The sequence below is a fragment of the Pyrus communis genome, chromosome 3, assembly GCF_041283825.1.
Source record: "Pyrus communis isolate YQ-2024b chromosome 3, ASM4128382v1, whole genome shotgun sequence".
Lineage (NCBI taxonomy): Eukaryota > Viridiplantae > Streptophyta > Magnoliopsida > Rosales > Rosaceae > Pyrus > Pyrus communis.
In genome coordinates, this window is record NC_142567.1 from 19,746,771 (window position 1) to 19,771,271 (window position 24,501).

General features: G+C 35.1%; 3 protein-coding genes, 2 long non-coding RNA genes and 2 pseudogenes across 9 annotated transcripts; all 7 read right to left on the minus strand.

Moving 5' to 3' along the window:
- Nucleotides 1–2,466: 2,466 nt before the first annotated feature.
- Nucleotides 2,467–8,424, minus strand: LOC137714208 (uncharacterized). Of its 5 annotated transcripts, none has more exons than XR_011065411.2 (5): nucleotides 8,085–8,418; nucleotides 7,852–7,894; nucleotides 7,407–7,624; nucleotides 7,153–7,233; nucleotides 6,319–6,661 (listed from the first exon to the last, which is right to left on the minus strand). It is a non-coding gene; the product is annotated as an uncharacterized LOC137714208 (long non-coding RNA). The 5 variants fall into 5 exon arrangements; XR_015960839.1 differs by having other exon boundaries at nucleotides 6,320–6,661; nucleotides 7,153–7,228; nucleotides 8,085–8,416; XR_015960841.1 differs by lacking the exons at nucleotides 6,319–6,661; nucleotides 7,153–7,233 and adding an exon at nucleotides 2,467–2,763 and having other exon boundaries at nucleotides 7,412–7,624; nucleotides 8,085–8,411.
- Nucleotides 2,770–6,305, minus strand: LOC148698099 (uncharacterized). The gene is made up of 3 exons (XR_015960842.1): nucleotides 5,790–6,305; nucleotides 3,732–3,774; nucleotides 2,770–3,375 (listed from the first exon to the last, which is right to left on the minus strand). It is a non-coding gene; the product is annotated as an uncharacterized LOC148698099 (long non-coding RNA).
- Nucleotides 8,425–10,893: 2,469 nt separating the features above from the next.
- On the minus strand, nucleotides 10,894–11,500 carry LOC148698100 (uncharacterized). The gene has a single exon (XM_088690375.1). The coding sequence runs from the start codon at nucleotides 11,467–11,469 to the stop codon at nucleotides 10,894–10,896; it is 576 nt and encodes a 191-aa protein (XP_088546501.1). The 5' UTR covers nucleotides 11,470–11,500.
- Nucleotides 11,501–13,983: 2,483 nt separating this feature from the next.
- LOC148698101 (uncharacterized) lies at nucleotides 13,984–14,595 on the minus strand. The gene has a single exon (XM_088690256.1). It carries the CDS (start codon nucleotides 14,559–14,561, stop codon nucleotides 13,995–13,997), a length of 567 nt encoding a protein of 188 aa, XP_088546382.1. The 5' UTR covers nucleotides 14,562–14,595; the 3' UTR covers nucleotides 13,984–13,994.
- Nucleotides 14,596–17,100: 2,505 nt separating this feature from the next.
- LOC148698102 (uncharacterized) lies at nucleotides 17,101–17,667 on the minus strand (annotated as a pseudogene).
- A 1,769-nt stretch (nucleotides 17,668–19,436) lies between these two features.
- Nucleotides 19,437–20,035, minus strand: LOC137714824 (uncharacterized). Its single transcript, XM_088690257.1, has one exon. It carries the CDS (start codon nucleotides 20,001–20,003, stop codon nucleotides 19,437–19,439), a length of 567 nt encoding a protein of 188 aa, XP_088546383.1. The 5' UTR covers nucleotides 20,004–20,035.
- Nucleotides 20,036–22,543: 2,508 nt separating this feature from the next.
- On the minus strand, nucleotides 22,544–23,110 carry LOC148698103 (uncharacterized; annotated as a pseudogene).
- Nucleotides 23,111–24,501: the final 1,391 nt, after the last annotated feature.

Below are 24,501 nucleotides of genomic sequence, written 5' to 3' on the forward strand. Positions count from 1 at the left end.
ACAAAGCTTTTCAAAAACCATTTCAAAAACAAAGTTCTAACCACTCGCCGTAAAACCTGTATACTTCCCAGAAAAATAGAATATATACATATATGTAAATCATTCTCGGAAATATGCCATGCCAAATGCCACGAAATAAAATGCAAGTACTCACGTAATGCCAAACAATGCCATATAATCTGTCAACCGGAGTCACCTAACGCAACCTGTACGGTTGAATCTAGACCTCAAATCTCCAACTCACTAACTATACCTGCACACAAGTCGGAACCACCTAAAGTGGTCTGTACGACAAGATTGTGCACCTAACTTGGATCCAAAATGAGCGTGTGGTGCGGGAGGTGAACATCATGTGAAGGACTGTGCCCTACTCTAGGCGGGAGCACTAACACCTGGGGGTGCAGGTTATGAGCTCTCTATGCATCTCAAATCACTACTGAACATAAACATAAACCATAACTTACCTGGCACTTACATGTGCGTCCACAGCACCAAACATATATATATATATATATATATATATATATATGCAACTAATAATGCATAATCAACAGCAAACATAATGCATGGCATAAAAACGTATAAACGTTTCATTCCACTTTCTGGGAAAAACATAAGTATATAGGTATATACGGAAAACCAAAAGCCCACTCACTAGTATGTAGAAGGGTCGTAACCCCCTTGCCTCGAGTGACCGCGCTCGTCCTCGGGATAGGTCTCACTTATATGCGAAACAACTATAAAAACGTTAATTTTAAAGCACATAACCAACCTTACGAAATAACTTCTCATACAATGCTCAAATGAGGTGCATGAATACACCAACGTGATCTACTCAACCTCACGAACATCCCCATATTTTTAAAATAATTTTCCGACGTTGCACGCGCCCCCACGCGCCGGCCAAGGCACAGCCACACGCATCGGGCACGCGCAGGCACGTGCCTGGCACACTGACAGCGTCAGTTAACGCCGTCATAAATATTCCGTTAACTTTGATGGATTTTGTCAACGCCGTTAGGAATATTCCGTCATCTTCTCCAGCCAAACTCCAGCGCCGTCGCTGGCGCCGGAAAACCGGGAAAAATTCAAAACTTCGTATCTCACTCGTTTTTCAACCAAATTTCACAAAATTGGTACCAAAATGAAGCTTACAACAAAAGGAACCAATCCATACCACTTTCAAGCACCAAAATCAACAGAATCTCGCCGGGAAAACACCACCAACTCTGGCCAAACCTGCAACTCACCATCCCAACATCCAAAACCTTCAAATGAACCACCCCAAGCCTCCTAAGGACCTCACCAAGTTTACTACAAGCTTGAAATTCCCAAAAACACAAGAATTAACATGTGCATAAACAGTGACCAAAATCGGGGATCTCAAGTTCGACGTGAAAATGAAGGTATCCTTACCTCAAATGGGTATGGTTAAACTCCTAAGGACCTCACGAGCACAACTGTGTAATTTGTTTCCTCGATCTGTGAAGATTTCAAGGGTTTTGGGTGTTGTCCGTACAAGAAGATAGGAAAGGAAGGGAGAGAGAGGTCTCGGGACAGGGTAGAGAGAGAGAGAGGAATGAGTGTGGGTGTGTGTGTGGTCCAAACTCCAGCAACCAAAGCCCAAAAATGACCACACAATGAAACAAACATAGTAGGGGCAAAATCGTCATTTCACCCATACGGTACGAAAAGTCCAGGACAGGCTGTCACATTTAAAAGGTTAATAAAAGTTACCTATATTGAATAAATATTTTTTATGACTTATAAAAACCCTATCAAAATATTTTGATATTCAATTATAACTTTTTGTGAGTCTACAAAAGTCTTAAGTGTATACAAAACTCATTTATCTAAAAAAATTTAACAAGTTTTGTTCAACAAAAAAAATTAAAGTTACGGATTTGAGTGCTTTTATAGTAAGTTTTTTGACATAGCAAATCCAACCTTCCCTAAGATTTTGATGAATATCAATTTAATCAATTCTATGATGATGTTAACACTCAAATTTGCAAGTTAACAAATTAAATACTAAATCCTTGATGGGATTGGGATATGGATTAAAATTAGCTCTGGCAAATTCTTACACGACCCGTTACATACACAACACATAAACGACACGAAAATAATGAGTTTCAGATCAACATGATAACTAATCGGATCGTTGTCGAGTCATACTATAAGAACCCATTAATAGCAGACCCTTAATAGGCTTACACGAAGGTGACAAGCGGGTAACCCGTTTCGACACGTTAAGAAAAGATTTACTTTGATGATTTTAATTTTTTATACCAAAAAAACTTACTATAAAATACAATAGCCATAAAGTATGCTAGAATTTGTACCCGTGCGTTGATGCAAGGTTGAAAATTATATGAAAGATTATGCAACTGCAATCTTCATAAACAACGTTCGAGTAAAAAATTGAGTTATGAACGCCAATGCAATTTATACACAACCTCATCATGAATGAAACAAATTTAAATATCTAAAGAGAATTCTATTTCTTCAAAGTAGAAAGGGGAAAATAATTGTTCACTTAAAAAGTTGGAGCAACGATAACTGCATCAAGTACAACTGTAATATTTGAGGAGATACCTGCCAAATAAAGTTTACTACATTCTTAGCCTTTTCAAGTTCTACATGCAACGAACGTAAAGCTTAGATACCAGACTTGCTCCTAGGTTGAGCTGTATCCAAAGAAGGGAAAATTGACATTATTTTGCAATAAATTGCAAAAAACGCCTTGCACAACCCTCCATGCTGCAGAAGAAAACAAAGACAGTCAACCAACGATGTACGATGATAAAACCATAAGACAAAGTCTAAAGGTGACAGTGATCCGAAAAAAAATATGCACGATAACTTCAAAATTGAGTTTTGGAGAGAGAGGGAGAGGTGAAGTCATCTTGTAACCAGAGACCAAATCTTTTTTTTTTTTTTTTTTTCTGATTACCCTGGTGGCAATTTGACTTGAGGAATCCTAAAATCAAATCATATAAGGTTCAATCAAATTTCAGCACAAAATATTAATTAGAAAAGCCCTAAAGTGGAAGTGAAAAACATTGAAACTTGCCTAGTGTGATGTGTAAAGTTTCAGCATCTGCTTGTGAAAAATATATTGTTGTGACATGTCATATGCTAATCTCAGCTTCTCAGAAGTGACATCAGCAATTGACCGTTAGGTAGGTAAAATTCATACGATATCTTACAAACCATGAGATAAATTATTGCATCAACATTGTATGCTAAAAGAAAACTCATGTTTCTATATGAACCCAAAGTATGATTTTTGCATATACCTTCCTGGATTCATTCTTTGGATGAGTGTCTCGTACTGATCATCCATGTTATGTGAAAAGCTAATTCTAACTTCTACACTAAGTCACCAAAAAAAAAAAAAAAAAACAAATAAAAAAAAATTAGACAAAAAGGTTGGAAAGAATAAAAAAGAACCAATTGGAGAGATGAAAAAATTCTAACCAATCGAGAAAAGATACTTTTAAATCCCAGAAAAAAAAACTTAAGAGAAATTTGAAATAAATAAAGAAAAAGAAAGAGAACATAATTTTAATCATTTTCCAGTCTTTCAATTGGAATTACATAGAAAATTTACTAAAAATCCTAGATTCCATCACGAAAATGAATTACGAAGTAACGCAGAAGTGAACAGACAACAGAAATCAAAGAAAGGAACACGTAAGAACCGAAACGATAAAAACAACACATACCCATTTCAAAGCCCCAAAATCTGCAAAGACCAAAATTCCATTCCTTGCAAAACCCCAAAATTAGAAAATTAGAAAAATCGTATTTGATAACAATGAAGAAATCCCAAAATTTCTAGTTAAAACAAAATTAATACAACCACTGCAAAAAATAATCAGACAGTAAAAACTGAAATTCATAAAACATTTATGTAAGTAGAGAAACTTCTGCAAAAAAAGAGCAGTGGAAAAGTACGAGTGGAATCCGTTCAAAAACCTCATTTAAAGATAATGGTGTTGACATACATCAAAATTTCATGTTGCAACGCTTTCGCACTCTTTATTGTTAACACCTAAAGTGGTGGCAATATATATGTAAACACGAAAATTCTGTAACAAATGAAACGAGAACACGTGTACAAAGTAGATTGGTATTGATGAATTTGTAGGGTTACAATCTCTGTTTACAATTTTCCTCTGATTCATTCTTTAAATTTGATGTAGATGTGTAGGTTGTTGATCCAAAGGTCGCGATGACTTGATCTCGAACGAACGATTGAATGATTGTTTCAAGTTTTGAGCTTGAAACAATGCATGGATAGTCTTCACCTCAGGTTTAGGGTTGCAGCAAATGTAGTGTTGATGTAGCATTTTGTTGATTCAAGGATCTTGAAGACTTGATCTTGAATCGAACGTCGTTACAAGTTTTGAGTTTGTAACAAAGTCTTGAAAGAATCGGCACAAATACTTGTTGATTCTTCAAGGGTGTGCTTCAGCTTTGGTCGAAAGAAAGTTTCGGCTTTGGTTGTGCGTTATTCAAAGAGAGCTTTGGCAACATATTAGTCTTCAAAGATTTGGTAGAGATTCTCATTTTGTGGGAATTTCGGCCCTTCAATGTAGAAATTGTCGACCTTATGCTTGTCTGAAAACTTTGTATTTATAGACTTTTCAAAGCTTGCCTTTGGATGGATTTGGCTTTGATTTGTGTCTTGATTATTCCATGGGAAAATTTAGGCATGTTTTGTGTTTTAATTTCCCCTTGCTTGGCCGAATTATATGGCTTTCTTGCCTATTTTGTGAGCACTCTTCAATTTTTGCTTGTTTTGTGAATATGCTTTAGCTTTCTTTCCCGTTTTGAGACCAATTTAGGCCCCTTGCTGATTTTAAGGAGATTTCTTCCCCTTTTGCCGACTTTGGGGAAGGTTTTGAGCTTCATTTACTTGATTTGTGCCACATGTTATTGATGACTTGTCTATTTGTGATAGGTCATATACCATGTGGAGCTTTGTGATGCATCATTTGAAGTAAATTGGTATCTGGGTTTGTTATTTTTGCTTTAAGTTTTAGTAATTTGTGTGCACCATCCATTTGTATTTATAGTAATTACCTACACAAACCTCAATCACATTACAATATATCACTATTCACATATAGTTCATACAAAATGGCACATTGTGACCTCTCTTTGGCCAGCAACAGTTTTCCGAAAAGAAATCAACTATTACTGTTGTTAATTATCAATTTGTTTGGCCAATTCATTGAATACACTACACCAAAAATTTCACAATTCATTGAATTTACATACAATTGGGAGAAGTACAGAAACAAAGACAATTGGGAGAAGTACAGAAACAAAGACAATTGGGAGAAGTACAAAAACAAAGACAACGGCAAAAATTATCACCATAAGAATTACACTATGAAAAATCTAGAGACCAAAATCCTTGTGAACAGAATTTAATCACATTAAGAGATACACTTTCGGTTCCAAAACAAATTTTCCTAAGCAAATTAAACGCAAAAGAAAGGGGATAAAATAATTATCCAGAAAATACAGGACATGGTTCAATTTTTATAGGAAACAAGTCTTAGATAAATTAAATTAAATTAAATCATGGCAATTGAAAACCCCAACAAAGAAAAAAGGAAAAAGCAAACGAAACAATCATTTTTCTAAACGGGAAATCAAAATTGAAGAGAAATCCAACACAGAAAACCAACAAATTCAAGAATTTTCACACACAAATTGCAGAAAATAAAAACGAAAATAAAAATTAAAAGAGAGGGAGAAATAATGCATACCAAGGAAGAGAAAAAGCTAGAACCGACCATGCCATGGTATACATTGTACGATATCTCAATTTTCAATACCAATTGCTTTTCTCAAATCCAAACGTCTCTCTCTGGTCCTCCTTCCCATCCCAAAGTCCTCTCACCAGCACAGCACATGATAACACGAAATTAATTTATTCATTATTACTCAAGGGGTAAATTACATTTTACCCCTTAGGTTTAGGGTTAATTTCATTTTCTTACAATATCTTTAAAACATTTCAATTTCATACATTTACTTATCATTTTATTTCAATTTCATATAACTGTTAGAAAACCTGTTAAATTAATCATTAAATGATGACGTGACTAATATGGGATCCCCATTTATGATGATGCGGTTGCCACGTGGTTAAATACTTAATAAAAAAAATTTAAAATATAAACATAATTAACTAAAAAATAGAAAAAAAAAATGAAATTGTCTTCTTCGACCCACCCCCTTCTCCCATCCATCATCACCCACCCGAACCCACCCCCTTCTCCCATCCCCATCACCCCTCCCAAAAATCCCCCCATCACCCACCTCCAAAAATCCCACCGGAGCCCACCCCCTCCGTCGGTGGGACCTAGACCTGAGCGGCTAGAGTTTGAACTTGACTCCTCCGTCGTCGTCTTCTGCATCAAAACCATTGGCGATGTCGATTTTCTCCAATACTTGAAGTTGGTGCAGAGGGACCCGCAAAACAGCCTCTTCCACTTCAAGACCAACTCCTTCAAACGATCGCAGAGAGTCCGATACCCACTTGGGCAAACTGGTTGTTGCTGCCTTCGCCGATGGGGGTAAGGCCGACAAGAGCCCGCTTCGGCCTGTCAGGTCTAGGTCCCACCTCGTGAGCGCGCTGGTTAAGAAGAAGAGAGAGGAGTGCATGAGATTAAGGTTAGGGTTAGAGAGAGAGAGAGAGAAGAAGAAGAGTAGAGGAAGAAGCTTGGACGGAGGGGGTGGGCTCAGGTGGGATTTTTGGGGATGGGTGATGGGGTGGGGGTCGGATGGGATTTTGGGGTGAGTGATGATGGATGAGTGAAGGGGATGGGTCGGGACGACGATTTCTGGGTTGTTTTTTTATTTAAACTTTTCTTTAGTTAATTATTTTAATATTTTAAATTTTTTATTAAGTGTTTAGCCATATTGCACAAATATGGCAGTCATGTCATCACAAATGAAGATCTCATATTTGCCACATCATTACTTAACGGTCAACTTAATAGATTTTCTAACGGTTGTATGAAATTGAAATAAAATGATAAGTAAATGTATGAGATTGAATATGTTTTAAAAATATTGTAAGAAATTGAAATTGATTCTAAACTCAAAGGGTAAAATGTAATTTACCCTTACTCAAATCCCAGGTTGGATAAGTGACTATAAATTCTCGAGGCATCTAGTGACCAAGAGAAAGACGATCGCTCTAACCTTCAAAATAGCCATGTTAGGTTATTATCAAAATTATATCCACTTTTATCATATTTATAAAAGTCTAAATAAAAGATTACGAAACATTGTGTTATTTACATGCACCAACATGCAGGAAAAACATATGGTTTCATATTCCAAGAGAAAAATAAGTCAAGGAAAAGCCTCAATACCTAACCTTGTTAATTATTATGATGGTGGATGCTCAGTATAGCATCTGATCGTCTCAAGGACCTCTTTGAAACCGTCGTGGAAACATGTAGTTGGGAATCTGGATGACAGCCTAGAACAGTATTGTATCTCAAAGCCTGATATTCCTAAAACCTGTGTCAGCTTTAAAAAATCTAACTATTTCTTGAATCACCAGCTACCATTCTTTAAAAACAGTTTCCTGGAAACCAAGATCATTCAAACGTCACTATTATTAAACCTATTAGCAAGAACAAAGATTCTTAAACTTCCTATTTCCATATATGAATTTAAGGAGGAGAGGAAAACAGAGTTATGCATTAGTACTAAATGGAAACTAAACAAAGTGTTGTATTCAACTTTCACAATTATAAAAATAAAAAATTTGGTTCCACAATAGCCCCGAGGAGAGAAGCTGAAATTGCTCACCTTGAGTTACAAAAGCCCCAAAAAAAGGAAAATCCAGGGCCCCCTAAAACCGAAAATAAAACCAAATTAAGCATCCATATGCAGCCGAATTAAGCACCCACATGCAGAATCCGAGGGTACAAACAAAACCCCCAAAATCACAAAAAAGAAATTTGAATAGAAAACCCATATGCAAATCCAAAATCACAGAAAAGAAATTGAAACACCCATATTGAGAAAGCCGTAAAACTCACCAGGAAATGCTAGCTTTTCTGGGTACAAAATTTCTCCGAATCCAACTAAAGAACTGAAGAAACTTCTACAGATTGGGTGGTTTTTCAGCAAGAAAGTGTGGTTGGTAATTTGTGAGACAAAGATCGCAAGGTCGGAGAGGGAGAGAACGTGGCGTTTGAGAGCGAAAGAAATCGAGGATCGATATCGAGAACGACATAAGCAGGGAATTGTGAGGGAAAAAAGTGGAAACGGAAGGAAAAGTTGAGAAGCAGTCGATGCAGTGCGATGAGCAACACGTGGACAAACGCGTAATGGAGAAGAAACGGAGGGCATTTACGCCATTGAAAATGACAGAAGCTGAAACTGATCAACAAGTGGAGAAGAAGGGCAAAGTCGTCCTTTTACTGTTAAAAAAAAGGAAAAAGGGGCAGATAACAAAGGAATTGGAGGGCTTTTTCACCCGTTTACTGTTAATGAATAGTGATTTTGGGTTGAGTTTTAGTATATGTATGATATAATGAATATATTGTATATTAAATATGTATTATTATCTATTTATATAAATTTTAAAAAGAAAGTTGTTTAATTAATTAATTTATTTTTATAGTATACTATAGACAAAGAGTGAAACTAAAAAAAATTAGAAAACACATTAAAGCCTAATGAAAATATCGTCAATATAACTCCTGAAGATAATATCCCAAGCCAAAATTCTAATATTATTTCCTTTGGTGATTGGTGAAAATTGAAGGGTTTTAAAAAACGTGCAAGGTTCCACAACCTTGATACGCAACTCCCTTCATTTCACATATCCTTGAGCATTTGATATTTTGTAGTAATGTACTAATATTTTTTCATTAGGCCCTTATTTTGGAGTATGTAATACTTAAAATAGAAATGTTTTTTTATTTTTTTATTTTATGTTTTGAAGTAATATTTATGTGACAATGAGGTATGTGTATACTAATTTAGTATTATGCTTTCCATTTTTCTTGGGTCAAATTATGTTTTTCATTTTCATTATTTATTGATTTAAAATATATTTTCTTTAATAGGTAACGTGTCGGGTCATATTACCCGTTTACTTTAACGGATGTCAGGTCTAATTGGAATGAAATGGACTCAAAGATTTAAGTGGGTCTCCCTCAAAATTGGGCCACTATGTGCTCGGATTATATTGATTTTAGGATTAAAAATAGCGTTCGGCTAATACATAAACTTTTTTTTTTTTTTTTTTCAGTCGTCTGATTGCAATACAAGAGGTTTCCACCCCCTTTATATAAGCCATCAATGAACCCCCAACCTTGGGTTCTCCCAACTCGGTATTTAATACGCCACCTATGTAGATTAGCATACTTAAACATTTCCACCTACCAACCAAACATTTGGTGGTGGAATCACATGTGTTTAGTCGAAATGGCGGGTGCGAGCCAAGCGGTACTCATCCTTAGTTATCCAACCCTGTCCATCTAAGCGTCTTTCTAACCACCTTTACATCCCATCATAGGTCTCTACCACTAACAGGGAGTTGCCATGTAGCCTGATTGACATCTAGGTAGCTCTGTTCTTAAAGACTTATGCCATAAAGCTTTCTGGTTGCTCACATGTCTCTGGAATCATAAAGCTCTTTACATATGCTAGTTGGGCTAAGCTCATAACTAGTAGGCTATAGTGCTCGAGGGTATTCTCTTCAAGGCCTTTGGGCCTAGGCCTACCCAATCTCCTTGGGCTTTTCGTGGCTTTCCTCTTAGCCTGCACCATTATATGGGCCTAAAAGAGCCAACTTTAACAGATGATATATTTCACTGCCATCAATCATAATTGAGATAATAATACCATAAACACCGAACTTTTTCATAAGTTTAGAAATAAACGATTACTACATTGAAGTTGAACAAGCATTATAGATCATGGCTCAAAAATGCAAATGTGTGAAAATTTTTTTTTTTTCAATATAAACTTTTAAACAACACTATGCATGCAAAATGGTGATTTAACTACATCGTGCCCAATGGAAAGCACACAAACAGAAATTAAAGAATAACTAACAGAAGCTAAAGCATACAAAATAAAGAAAATGATGGAGAGGCCCAGGCCTTTCCTTGTCCTAATGTATGCCACTAGAATAAAACCACCACCGCGCGGTACCAAAATTGATATTGTTAAATAGGCTCCCTCGAATCCCTCTTGATTAAATGTTTATAAAGCTGTGCCTATCTTTTGTATTCATTGCTGCTAACTCAAGAGTGACTCGAGCAAACTCTTCGTAATCATATGCTGACCATGATCATGATCGAGGATTTTGCATTCTTGAAATGAATGTCATTAGTCAAAGGAGGCAGTCTTAGAAGACTATTGAATTATTTTGGATTGTCTAAGGAAGGGTCATAAAACAAAGTGGGCTATTTGACAGACATGGGTGCATAGAACAAAAAATTGGATGCGCATTAGTTGTTCACTTCCAACAGCTTAAAAATGCTTGAAGTTCAAATCTTCCCACCCATTGAATAAAGAAACACAAGTTGCATGCATCGAAAGGTGAATGAAATAAGTTCAGAGCCTGCATTTGGACTGATACGGGGATGTCAAGTTTTAATGAAAATACATGTCCCATAATTTCATCTTCGTTAAAGCCAATGCATAGTAAAGTGAAAGCTTGATAAGAAATCCAAACTAAAGAGGAACACAACAATGACAGAAAACGGTCGATATTCGTTACTCATATCAAATTTTTTTCATTTCTTCAACTTTCTGGCCTTTTTATTTATAGTAATCATAGATACATTTCTTTGGTACGCGTGTATTTTTAAATTTTAATACATTATTCTCTTATCTTTTGTAGATATTGAATAATTGGGAAGTAACAAGGAATGCAACATCCCTATATAACATGACCCAAAAGTTAGTCGTCGATACTGGCATAGGAAGCGGAACTTCAACAGAGGCCAATGCTCTTTGGCAACGAACAAGGTCATCTTGGGCCTGCGTGAGGATTTCGGTGACCGATTTGTCACCGTCATTGACCCCTCGCACTGCGAAAACGAATGCTCCTAACGCAAAATCATACGAATCTACACACTGCTTTATAGCTGTCGTGCCATTAGCATTCTTGTCGGTGGCGTTGAAAGCTTTTTCAAACGTAGCTTTGGTTTGTGCTGCATTTGCTGCTGCTAATTTAAGAACGGCTATATCAAGATCTTTGAGATTAGTTGCCGATCTAATTGGAATATCTTTCCAAAGAGCTTTTACGCACTGCCTATAGTTGTAGCCGAATTGTTCTTGGGTTTGCTTGCAAACACTCCTAACTAATTGGGACGCTCTTGCATTTGCAAATGGTGCTGGAGACGACGAGAGACATAAGAGCAAGGAGGCAATGAACACTGCATAACTGATTGAGGGGGCCATTGCTCAAGATGTATGTTTTTAAATTGAAGCTAACGTGATTACAAATTCTTTGCTTGGGTTAAGAAATGAATGAAGGGAGTATGATATATATATAAGCAACCCAAGAAGGGTATAGGTCTAAATTTAGGGGCCCAGTCTTCTGTACCTTTTGTTTTTGTTTTTCTGTTACGTAATAAGCCATTGGATGGAAATTACTTGCTTTAACCCATTCTTCTTGTGATTTTTGTTTGAACTAAAACACAACAAAAGCTGGACTTCATGGTTTCTAGAATTCCAATCCAAACGACACAATTGGACATTGTGGTTTTTGGTGCATATATCTTGTAATTTAACCTCTCTAGACCTCAACGCAGTTTGACCGTTACTCGCATCGTTGCCCACAATTTTAAATTTAAATTTGGCCGTCACAGGATGCTCGTAGTTTGTCATCACATTTAGCTGGCGGAGCCAAAAATCGAAGTTAGGAGGATCCTCTAGGCCATGTGACAAAAATTAGATTAAAAATAATGTGATCAATGAGAGAAGATTTGAGGGTTAACTTTTGTGTAGGAATGCAAATTTGAATCAAAGGAGAGCAACGGAGTCACGAAAATAATAATTTAACACTGAGATAATAATACCATAAGCACCGAACTTATTCAAAAATTGGGATAACTTGATATAGATCCAATTTTGTAAGCCATTAGTAGAATTAGTCTACTTCATTGAAATAGGTCCAATAATTGAGATTCCATGTATGTTTATTTATGGTTTGTACCATATTTGCCCTTTAGGCTTACGAATTGTAATAAATACACAAAATTTCTTAATTATAAGATAATTTGTGGTTTAACTAATCCCTTAATTGTAGGATTAGTTATAGCCATATAATCACCTCAACCCCCAATCCGTTTCATCCCTCCTTTTTTCCTTCTTCCAAAAAATTCCCTTTATCAATCCTCCTCTTTTTTGTCTTTTCTTTTCATGGGTGATATTTATGTGTTCTTCCCTCCAAATTCGTTTCTTTAATAGAGGTATATTATATCATATTTATATTTTTATGTACCGCCATGTAGGTTCCCAACATTTTTCTTCCAATACAATAGGTAGTTTATTTTTGTTTTGCAGGTAGATTATATCTGCTTTGTAGGTATAAAGCATTTTCTTCCTATACAATAGGTAGGTAGTTACTAGATTATATCGGTTTTGTTTTCTTCATAAATAGTAGGTAGTTACTAGATAATATTTTAGTTTGAGTATTTAAATATTCAAAATTTAAAAACTGAATAAATGATAAAAAATTAAAGAATTTAAATATTTTTATCTAAAGGGGCAAAATTGATATTAAAATATGTAATTGGATAACTGGACTTGATCCCAAAAACTACCTAAGTTTTTGGACCTAGATCCAAAAGCCCCTCAAAAATTTTGCTAAAAAGAAACGATTACTACACCGAAGTTGAACAAGCATTATAAATCACGGCTCAAAAATGCAAATGTGATTCTTTTTTTCAATATAAACTTTTTAAACAACACTATGCATGCAAAATGGTGATTTAACAACATCGTGCTCAATGGAAAGCACACAAACAAAAATTAAAGAAGGGGTGTGATATCCACACACTCCTTTTTACTTCTCACATATCTTTTTAATTTTCGGCCGTTGGATCGGATGAAGTGAAGATGATTAATGAACAAAAATTAAAAAAGATGTGTGAGAAGTAAAAAGGTGTGTGTCGATAACACACCCCTTAAAGAATAACAAACACAAGCTAAAGCATACAAAATAAAGAAAATGATGGAGAGGCCCAGGCCTATCCTTGTCCTCATGCATGCCAATAAAACCACCACCGCGCGGTACCAAAACTGATATTGTTAAATAGGCTCTCTTGAATCCCTCTTGATTAAATGTTTATAAAGTTGTGCCTATCTTTTGTATTCGTTGCTGCTAACTCAAAAGCGACTCGAGCAAGCTCTTCGTAATCATATGCTGACCATGATCGAGGATTTTGCATTCTTGAAATGAATGTCATTAGTCAAAGGAGGCAGTCTCAGAAGACTATTGAGTTATTTTGGATTGTCTAAGGAAAGGTCATAAAACAAAGTGGGTTATATGACAGACATGGGTGCATAGAACAAAAAATTGGATGCGCATTAATTGTTCTCTTCCAAATGCTTAAAAATGTTTCAAGTTCAAATATTCCGACCCATTGAATAAAGAAACACAAGTTGCATGAATTGAATGGTGAATGAAATAAGTTAGACCCAGTATTTGGACTGATACGGGGATGTCAAGTTTTAATGAAAATACATGTACCATAATTTCATCTTCGTTAAAGCCAATGCATAGTAAAGTGAATGCATGATAAGAAATCCAAACTAAAGAGGAGCACAACAATGACAGAAAACGGTCGATATTCGTTATTCATATCAAATTTTTTTCATTTCTTCAACTTTCTGTCCTTTTTATTTATAGTAATCATAGATACATTTCTTTGGTACGCTTGTATTTTCAAATTTTAATACATTATTCTCTTATCTTTTTTTTAGATATTGAATAACTGGGAAGTAACAAGGAATGCAACATCCCTATATAACATGACCCAAAAGTTAGTCGTCGATACTGGCATAGGAAGCGGAACTTCAACAGAGGCCAATGCTCTTCGGCAACGAACAAGGTCATCTTGGGCCTGTGTGAGGATTTCGGTGACAGATTTGTCACCGTCATTGACCCCTCGCACTGCGAAAACGAATGCTCCTAACGCAAAATCATACGAATCTACACACTGCTTTATAGCTGTCGTCCCATTAGCATTCTTGTCGGTGGCGTTGAAAGCTTTTTCAAACGTAGCTTTGGTTTGTGCTGCATTTGCTGCTGCTAATTTAAGAACGGCTATATCAAGATCTTTGAGATTAGTTGCCGATCTAATTGGAATATCTTTCCAAAGAGCTTTTACGCACTGCCTATAGTTGTAGCCGAATTGTTCTTGGGTTTGCTTGCAAACACTCCTAACTAATTGAGACGCTCTTGCATTTGCAAATGGTGCTGGAGACGACAAGAGACATAAGAGCAAGGAAGCAATGAACACTGCATAACTGATTGAGGGGGCCATTGCTCAAGATGTATGTTTTTAAATTGAAGCTAACGTGATTACAAATTCGTTGCTTGGGTTAAGAAATGAATGAATGGAGTATGATATATATAAGCAACCCAAGAAGGGTATATGTCTAAATTTAGGGGCCTAGTCTTCTGTACCTTTTGTTTTTGTTTTGCTGTTACGTAATAAACCATTGGATGGAAATTACTTGCTTTAACCCATTCTTCTATTGATTTTTGTTTGAACTAAAACACAACAAAAGGTGGACCTCATGGTTGCTAGAATTCCAATCCTAACGATACAATTGGACATTGTGGTTTTTGGTACATATATCTTGTAATTTAACCTCTCTAGACCTTAACGCAGTTTGACCGTTAATTGTATCGTTGCTCGCAATTTTGACGTTAAATTTGGCCGTCATAGGAAGCTCGTAGTTTGTCTTCATATTTAGCTATTTAATGAAGCTGTGGTGGAGCCAAAAATCGAAGTTAGGAGGATCCTCTAGGCCATGTGACAAAAATTAGATAAAAAATAATACAATCAATGAGAGAAGATTTGAGGGTTAAGTTTTTGTGTAGGAATGGAAATTTGAATCAAAGGAGAGCAACAGAGTCACGAAAATAATAATTTAACACTGAGCACTGGCGGAGCCATCCACAAGGCTATGGTGGGCTGTAGCCTAGGGAGGTTTTTTTGTAAGTGTAGTGCTATTTACACACTCTTTTTTATTTCACACACATCCCTCTTTGTTTTTCGTCCTTCAGATGGAATGAATTAATGAAGATCAATGACAAAAAATGAATTAAGGTGTGTGAATAGCACTATCATTTTTTAAACTCATGCTTTAATAACTTATGTTAATGCATTTAGCATATATAGCATACTCAATTCCAAAACAGGTTAGTATTAATAAATAGGAATAACTTGATATAGATCCAATTTTGTGAGCCATTAGTAGAATTAGTACACTTCATTGAAATAGGTCCAATAAATGAGATTCCATGTATATTTATTTGTGGTTTGTACCATATTTACGCCTTAGGCTTATGAATTGTAGTAAATACACAAAATTTCTTAATTATGAGATAATTTGTGGTTTAACTAATCCCTTAATTGTAGGATTAGTTATAGCCATATAATCACCTCAACCCCCAGTCCGTTTCATCCCTCCTTTTTTTCCTTCTTCCAAACAATTCCCTCTATCAATCCTCCTCTTTTTTGTCTCTTCTTTTCATGGGTGATATTTTGTGTTCTTCCCTCCAAATTCGTTCCTTTAATGGAGGTATATTATATCATATTTATATTTTTATGTTCCACCATGTAGGTTCCCAGCATTTTTCTTCCAATACAATAGGTAGTTTATTTTTGTTTTGCGGGTAGATTATATCTGCTTTGTAGGTATAAAGCATTTTCTTCCTATACAATAGGTAGGTAGTTACTAGATTATATCAGTCTTGTTTTCTTCATAAATAGTAGGTAGTTACTAGATAATATTTTAGTTTGAGTATTTAAATATTCAAAATTTAAAAACTGAATAAATGATAAAAAATTAAAGAATTTAAATATTTTTATCTGAAGGGGCAAAATTGATATCAAAATATGTAATTGGATAACTGAACTCGGTCCCAAAAACTACCTAAGTTTTTGGACCTAGATCCAAAAGCCCCTAATAAATAATACTTTTTATGCTAAAAATAATAAATTTGTTCTATCTCATGTCCGCCTTTCTATCCTATTCATCAAAGAAAAAGACCATTTACCCTATGCGGATTAGCCTCTGTACTTCTTACTCAAGAAAAGAAAAAGAATTTTCGTATAGTTCACAAGTAAATCCCTATATCCGCAATTCCTTACTTTTCCTTACGATTTTCCAATGAATGTAAGATTTGGTACATTCTTAATCGCTTTATTTACTTATTCTTGATTTATTTAGTAGGTTAATTATTTATATGATCCTTAAAATTGTTAGTTAGGGTTATGATTTCAAGAATTATTTAAATTCTATTATTGTTTTCATATTGATTATTATATAATTTTATATAAGAAAAAAAAATAAACATATGATTTTATGGTACTAATTTTAGTTAGCCCATCCAAGAAAAAAAATCTTTGCTCCACTCTTGACACTGAGATAATAATAACATAAGCACTGAACTTGTTCAAAACTTCTGCTAAAATGAAACGATTACTACATTGAAGTTGAACAAGCATTATAGATCTTGGCTCCAAAATGCAAATGTGATTCTTTTTTTCAATATAAACTTTTTAAACAACACTAAGCATGCAAAATGGTGATTTAAGTTTTAATGAAAATATGTATACCATAATTTCATCTTCGTTAAAGCCAATGCATAGTAAAGTGAATGCATGATAAGAAATCCAATCTAAAGAGGAACACAACAATGACAGTAAACGGCCGATATTCGTTATTCATATCAATTTTTTTTTTTTGCATTTCTTCAACTTACTATCATTTTTATTTATAGTAATCACAGATACATTTCTTTAGTCGCTTGTATTTTGAAAATTTAATACATTATTCTCTTATCTTTTTCTAGATATTGAATAACTGGGAAGTAACAAGGAATACAACATCCTTATATGACATGATCCAAAAGTTCGTCGTCTATACTGTCATAAGAAGCGGAACTTCAACAGAGGCTAATGCTCTTTGGCAATGAACAAGGTCATCTTGGGCCTCTGTGAGGATTTCGGTGACCGATTTATCATCGTCATTGACCCCTTGCACTGCGAAAATGAATGCTCCTAACGCAGAATCATACGAATCTACACACTGCTTTATAGCTGTCGTGCCATTAGCATTCTTTTCGGTGGCGTTGAAAGCTTTTTCAAACGTAGCTTTGGTTTGTGCTGCATTTGCTGCTGCTAATTTAAGAACGGCTATATCAAGATCTTTGAGATTAGTTGCCGATCTAATTGGAATATCTTTCCAAAGAGATTTACGCACTGCCTATAGTTGTAGCCGAATTGTTCTTGGGTTTGCTTGCAAACAATCCTAACGTAATTGAGACGCTCTTGCATTTGCAAATGGTGCTGGAGACGACGAGAGACATAAGAGCATGGAAGCAATGAACACTGCATAACTGATTGAGGAGGCCATTGCTGAAGATGTATGTTTTTAAATTGAAGTTAACGTGATTACAAATTCTTTGCTTGGGTTAAGAAATGAATGAATGGAGTATGATATATATATATATAAGCAACCCAAGAAGGGTATAGGTCTAAATTTAGGGGCCCAGTCTTCTGTACCTTTTGTTTTTGTTTTTCTGTTACGTAATAAGCCATTGGATGGAAATTGCTTGCTTTAACCCATTCTTCTTGTGATTTTTGTTTGAACTAAAACACAACAAAAGCTGGACTTCATGGTTTCTAGAATTCCAATCCAAACGACACAATTGGACATTGTGGTTTTTGGTGCATATATCTTGTAATTTAACCTCTCTAGACCTCAACGCAGTTTGACCGTTACTCGCATCGTTGCCCACAATTTTAAATTTAAATTTGGCCGTCACAGGATGCTCGTAGTTTGTCATCACATTTAGCTGGCGGAGCCAAAAATCGAAGTTAGGAGGATCCTCTAGGCCATGTGACAAAAATTAGATTAAAAATAATACGATCAATGAGAGAAGATTTGAGGGTTAATTTTTGTGTAGGAATGCAAATTTGAATCAAAGGAGAGCAACGGAGTCACGAAAATAATAATTTAACACTGAGATAATAATACCATAAGCACCGAACTTGTTCAAAAATTCTGCTAAAAAGAAACGATCACTACACCGAAGTTGAACAAGCATTATAAATCACGGCTCAAAAATGCAAATGTGATTCTTTTTTTCAATATAAACTTTTTAAACAACACTATGCATGCAAAATGGTGATTTAACAACATCGTGCTCAATGGAAAGCACACAAACAAAAATTAAAGAAGGGGTGTGATATCCACACACTCCTTTTTACTTCTCACATACCTTTTTAATTTTCGGTTGTTGCATCGGATGAAGTGAAGAAGATTAATGAACAAAAATTAAAAAAGATGTGTGAGAAGTAAAAAGGTGTGTGTCGATAACACACCCCTTAAAGAATAACAAACACAAGCTAAAGCATACAAAATAAAGAAAATGATGGAGAGGCCCAGGCCTATCCTTGTCCTCATGCATGCCAATAAAACCACCACCGCGCGGTACCAAAACTGATATTGTTAAATAGGCTCTCTTGAATCCCTCTTGATTAAATGTTCATAAAGCTGTGCCTATCTTTTGTATTCGTTGCTGCTATCTCAAAAGCGACTCGAGCAAGCTCTTCGTAATCATATGCTGACCATGATCGAGGATTTTGCATTCTTGAAATGAATGTCATTAGTCAAAGGAGGCAGTCTCAGAAGACTATTGAATTATTTTGGATTGTCTAAGGAAAGGTCATAAAACAAAGTGGGCTATATGACATACATGGGTGCATAGAACAAAAAATTGGATGCGCATTAGTTGTTCTCTTCCAAATGCTTAAAAATGTTTCAAGTTCAAATATTCCCACCCATTGAATAAAGAAACACAAGTTGCATGAATCGAATAGTGAATGAAATAAGTTAGACCCTGTATTTGGACTGATACGGGAATGTCAAGTTTAAATGAAAATACATGTACCATAATTTCATTTTCGTTAAAGCCAATGCATAGTAAAGTGAATGCATGATAAGAAATCCAAACTAAAGAGGATCACAACAATGACAGAAAACGGTCGATATTCGTTATTCATATCAAATTTTTTTCATTTCTTTAACTTTTTGTCCTTTTTATTTATAGTAATCATAGATACATTTCTTTGGTACGCTTGTATTTTCAAATTTTAATACATTATTCTCTTATCTTTTTTTTAGATATTGAATAACTGGGAAGTAACAAGGAATGCAACATCCCTATATAACATGACCCAAAAGTTAGTCGTCGATACTGGCATAGGAAGCGGAACTTCAACAGAGGCCAATGCTCTTTGGCAACGAACAAGGTCATCTTGGGCCTGCGTGAGGATTTCGGTGACCGATTTGTCACCGTCATTGACCCCTCGCACTGCGAAAACGAATGCTCCTAACGCAAAATCATACGAATCTACACACTGCTTTATAGTCGTCGTGCCATTAGCATTCTTGTCGGTGGCGTTGAAAGCTTTTTCAAACGTAGCTTTGGTTTGTGCTGCATTTGCTGCTGCTAATTTAAGAACGGCTATATCAAGATCTTTGAGATTAGTTGCCGATCTAATTGGAATATCTTTCCAAAGAGCTTTTACGCACTGCCTATAGTTGTAGCCGAATTGTTCTTGGGTTTGCTTGCAAACACTCCTAACTAATTGAGACGCTCTTGCATTTGCAAATGGTGCTGGAGACGACAAGAGACATAAGAGCAAGGAAGCAATGAACACTGCATAACTGATTGAGGGGGCCATTGCTCAAGATGTATGTTTTTAAATTGAAGCTAACGTGATTACAAATTCGTTGCTTGGGTTAAGAAATGAATGAATGGAGTATGATATATATAAGCAACCCAAGAAGGGTATATGTCTAAATTTAGGGGCCTCGTCTTCTGTACCTTTTGTTTTTGTTTTGCTGTTACGTAATAAACCATTGGATGGAAATTACTTGCTTTAACCCATTCTTCTATTGATTTTTGTTTGAACTAAAACACAACAAAAGGTGGACCTCATGGTTTCTAGAATTCCAATCCTAACGATACAATTGGACATTGTGGTTTTTGGTGCATATATCTTGTAATTTAACCTCTCTAGACCTCAACGCAGTTTGACAGTTACTTGCATCGTTGCCCGCAATTTTGACTTTAAATTTGGCCGTCATAGGATGCTCGTAGTTTGTCTTCATATTTAGCTATTTAATGAAGCTGTGGTGGAGCCAAAAATCGAAGTTAGGAGGATCCTCTAGGCCATGTGACAAAAATTAGATAAAAAATAATACAATCAATGAGAGAAGATTTGAGGGTTAAGTTTTTGTGTAGGAATGGAAATTTGAATCAAAGGAGAGCAACGGAGTCACGAAAATAATAATTTAACACTGAGCACTGGCGGAGCCATCCACAAGGCTATGGTGGGCTGTAGCCTAGGGAGGTTTTTTTGTAAGTGTAGTGCTATTTACACACTCTTTTTTATTTCACACACATCCCTCTTTGTTTTTCGTCCTTCAGATGGAATGAATTAATGAAGATCAATGACAAAAAATGAATTAAGGTGTGTGAATAGCACTATCATTTTTTAAACTCATGCTTTAATAACTTATGTTAATGCATTTAGCATATATAGCATACTCAATTCCAAAACAGGTTAGTATTAATAAATAGGAATAACTTGATATAGATCCAATTTTGTGAGCCATTAGTAGAATTAGTACACTTCATTGAAATAGGTCCAATAAATGAGATTCCATGTATATTTATTTGTGGTTTGTACCATATTTACGCCTTAGGCTTATGAATTGTAGTAAATACACAAAATTTCTTAATTATGAGATAATTTGTGGTTTAACTAATCCCTTAATTGTAGGATTAGTTATAGCCATATAATCACCTCAACCCCCAGTCCGTTTCATCCCTCCTTTTTTTCCTTCTTCCAAACAATTCCCTCTATCAATCCTCCTCTTTTTTGTCTCTTCTTTTCATGGGTGATATTTTGTGTTCTTCCCTCCAAATTCGTTCCTTTAATGGAGGTATATTATATCATATTTATATTTTTATGTTCCACCATGTAGGTTCCCAGCATTTTTCTTCCAATACAATAGGTAGTTTATTTTTGTTTTGCGGGTAGATTATATCTGCTTTGTAGGTATAAAGCATTTTCTTCCTATACAATAGGTAGGTAGTTACTAGATTATATCAGTCTTGTTTTCTTCATAAATAGTAGGTAGTTACTAGATAATATTTTAGTTTGAGTATTTAAATATTCAAAATTTAAAAACTGAATAAATGATAAAAAATTAAAGAATTTAAATATTTTTATCTGAAGGGGCAAAATTGATATCAAAATATGTAATTGGATAACTGAACTCGGTCCCAAAAACTACCTAAGTTTTTGGACCTAGATCCAAAAGCCCCTAATAAATAATACTTTTTCTGCTAAAAATAATAAATTTGTTCTATCTCATGTCCGCCTTTCTATCCTATTCATCAAAGAAAAAGACCATTTACCCTATGCGGATTAGCCTCTGTACTTCTTACTCAAGAAAAGAAAAAGAATTTTCGTATAGTTCACAAGTAAATCCCTATATCCGCAATTCCTTACTTTTCCTTACGATTTTCCAATGAATGTAAGATTTGGTACATTCTTAATCGCTTTATTTACTTATTCTTGATTTATTTAGTAGGTTAATTATTTATATGATCCTTAAAATTGTTAGTTAGGGTTATGATTTCAAGAATTATTTAAATTCTATTATTGTTTTCATATTGATTATTATATAATTTTATATAAGAAAAAAAAATAAACATATGATTTTATGGTACTAATTTTAGTTAGCCCATCCAAGAAAAAAAATCTTTGCTCCGCTCTTGACACTGAGATAATAATAACATAAGCACTGAACTTGTTCAAAACTTCTGCTAAAATGAAACGATTACTACATTGAAGTTGAACAAGCATTATAGATCTTGGCTCCAAAATGCAAATGTGATTCTTTTTTTCAATATAAACTTTTTAAACAACACTAAGCATGCAAAATGGTGATTTAAGTTTTAATGAAAATATGTATACCATAATTTCATCTTCGTTAAAGCCAATGCATAGTAAAGTGAATGCATGATAAGAAATCCAATCTAAAGAGGAACACAACAATGACAGTAAACGGCCGATATTCGTTATTCATATCAATTTTTTTTTTTTTGCATTTCTTCAACTTACTATCATTTTTATTTATAGTAATCACAGATACATTTCTTTAGTCGCTTGTATTTTGAAAATTTAATACATTATTCTCTTATCTTTTTCTAGATATTGAATAACTGGGAAGTAACAAGGAATACAACATCCTTATATGACATGATCCAAAAGTTCGTCGTCTATACTGTCATAAGAAGCGGAACTTCAACAGAGGCTAATGCTCTTTGGCAATGAACAAGGTCATCTTGGGCCTCTGTGAGGATTTCGGTGACCGATTTATCATCGTCATTGACCCCTTGCACTGCGAAAATGAATGCTCCTAACGCAGAATCATACGAATCTACACACTGCTTTATAGCTGTCGTGCCATTAGCATTCTTTTCGGTGGCGTTGAAAGCTTTTTCAAACGTAGCTTTGGTTTGTGCTGCATTTGCTGCTGCTAATTTAAGAACGGCTATATCAAGATCTTTGAGATTAGTTGCCGATCTAATTGGAATATCTTTCCAAAGAGATTTACGCACTGCCTATAGTTGTAGCCGAATTGTTCTTGGGTTTGCTTGCAAACAATCCTAACGTAATTGAGACGCTCTTGCATTTGCAAATGGTGCTGGAGACGACGAGAGACATAAGAGCATGGAAGCAATGAACACTGCATAACTGATTGAGGAGGCCATTGCTGAAGATGTATGTTTTTAAATTGAAGTTAACGTGATTACAAATTCTTTGCTTGGGTTAAGAAATGAATGAATGGAGTATGATATATATATATATAAGCAACCCAAGAAGGGTATAGGTCTAAATTTAGGGGCCCAGTCTTCTGTACCTTTTGTTTTTGTTTTTCTGTTACGTAATAAGCCATTGGATGGAAATTGCTTGCTTTAACCCATTCTTCTTGTGATTTTTGTTTGAACTAAAACACAACAAAAGCTGGACTTCATGGTTTCTAGAATTCCAATCCAAACGACACAATTGGACATTGTGGTTTTTGGTGCATATATCTTGTAATTTAACCTCTCTAGACCTCAACGCAGTTTGACCGTTACTCGCATCGTTGCCCACAATTTTAAATTTAAATTTGGCCGTCACAGGATGCTCGTAGTTTGTCATCACATTTAGCTGGCGGAGCCAAAAATCGAAGTTAGGAGGATCCTCTAGGCCATGTGACAAAAATTAGATTAAAAATAATACGATCAATGAGAGAAGATTTGAGGGTTAATTTTTGTGTAGGAATGCAAATTTGAATCAAAGGAGAGCAACGGAGTCACGAAAATAATAATTTAACACTGAGATAATAATACCATAAGCACCGAACTTGTTCAAAAATTCTGCTAAAAAGAAACGATCACTACACCGAAGTTGAACAAGCATTATAAATCACGGCTCAAAAATGCAAATGTGATTCTTTTTTTCAATATAAACTTTTTAAACAACACTATGCATGCAAAATGGTGATTTAACAACATCGTGCTCAATGGAAAGCACACAAACAAAAATTAAAGAAGGGGTGTGATATCCACACACTCCTTTTTACTTCTCACATACCTTTTTAATTTTCGGTTGTTGCATCGGATGAAGTGAAGAAGATTAATGAACAAAAATTAAAAAAGATGTGTGAGAAGTAAAAAGGTGTGTGTCGATAACACACCCCTTAAAGAATAACAAACACAAGCTAAAGCATACAAAATAAAGAAAATGATGGAGAGGCCCAGGCCTATCCTTGTCCTCATGCATGCCAATAAAACCACCACCGCGCGGTACCAAAACTGATATTGTTAAATAGGCTCTCTTGAATCCCTCTTGATTAAATGTTCATAAAGCTGTGCCTATCTTTTGTATTCGTTGCTGCTATCTCAAAAGCGACTCGAGCAAGCTCTTCGTAATCATATGCTGACCATGATCGAGGATTTTGCATTCTTGAAATGAATGTCATTAGTCAAAGGAGGCAGTCTCAGAAGACTATTGAATTATTTTGGATTGTCTAAGGAAAGGTCATAAAACAAAGTGGGCTATATGACATACATGGGTGCATAGAACAAAAAATTGGATGCGCATTAGTTGTTCTCTT

Bases quoted from the DNA above. Each gene is read 5' to 3' on its own strand.
- LOC148698101 (XM_088690256.1), bottom strand. From the start codon at position 14,561: ATGGCCCCCTCAATCAGTTATGCAGTGTTCATTGCTTCCTTGCTCTTA.
- LOC148698100 (XM_088690375.1), bottom strand. From the start codon at position 11,469: ATGGCCCCCTCAATCAGTTATGCAGTGTTCATTGCCTCCTTGCTCTTA.
- LOC137714824 (XM_088690257.1), bottom strand. From the start codon at position 20,003: ATGGCCCCCTCAATCAGTTATGCAGTGTTCATTGCTTCCTTGCTCTTA.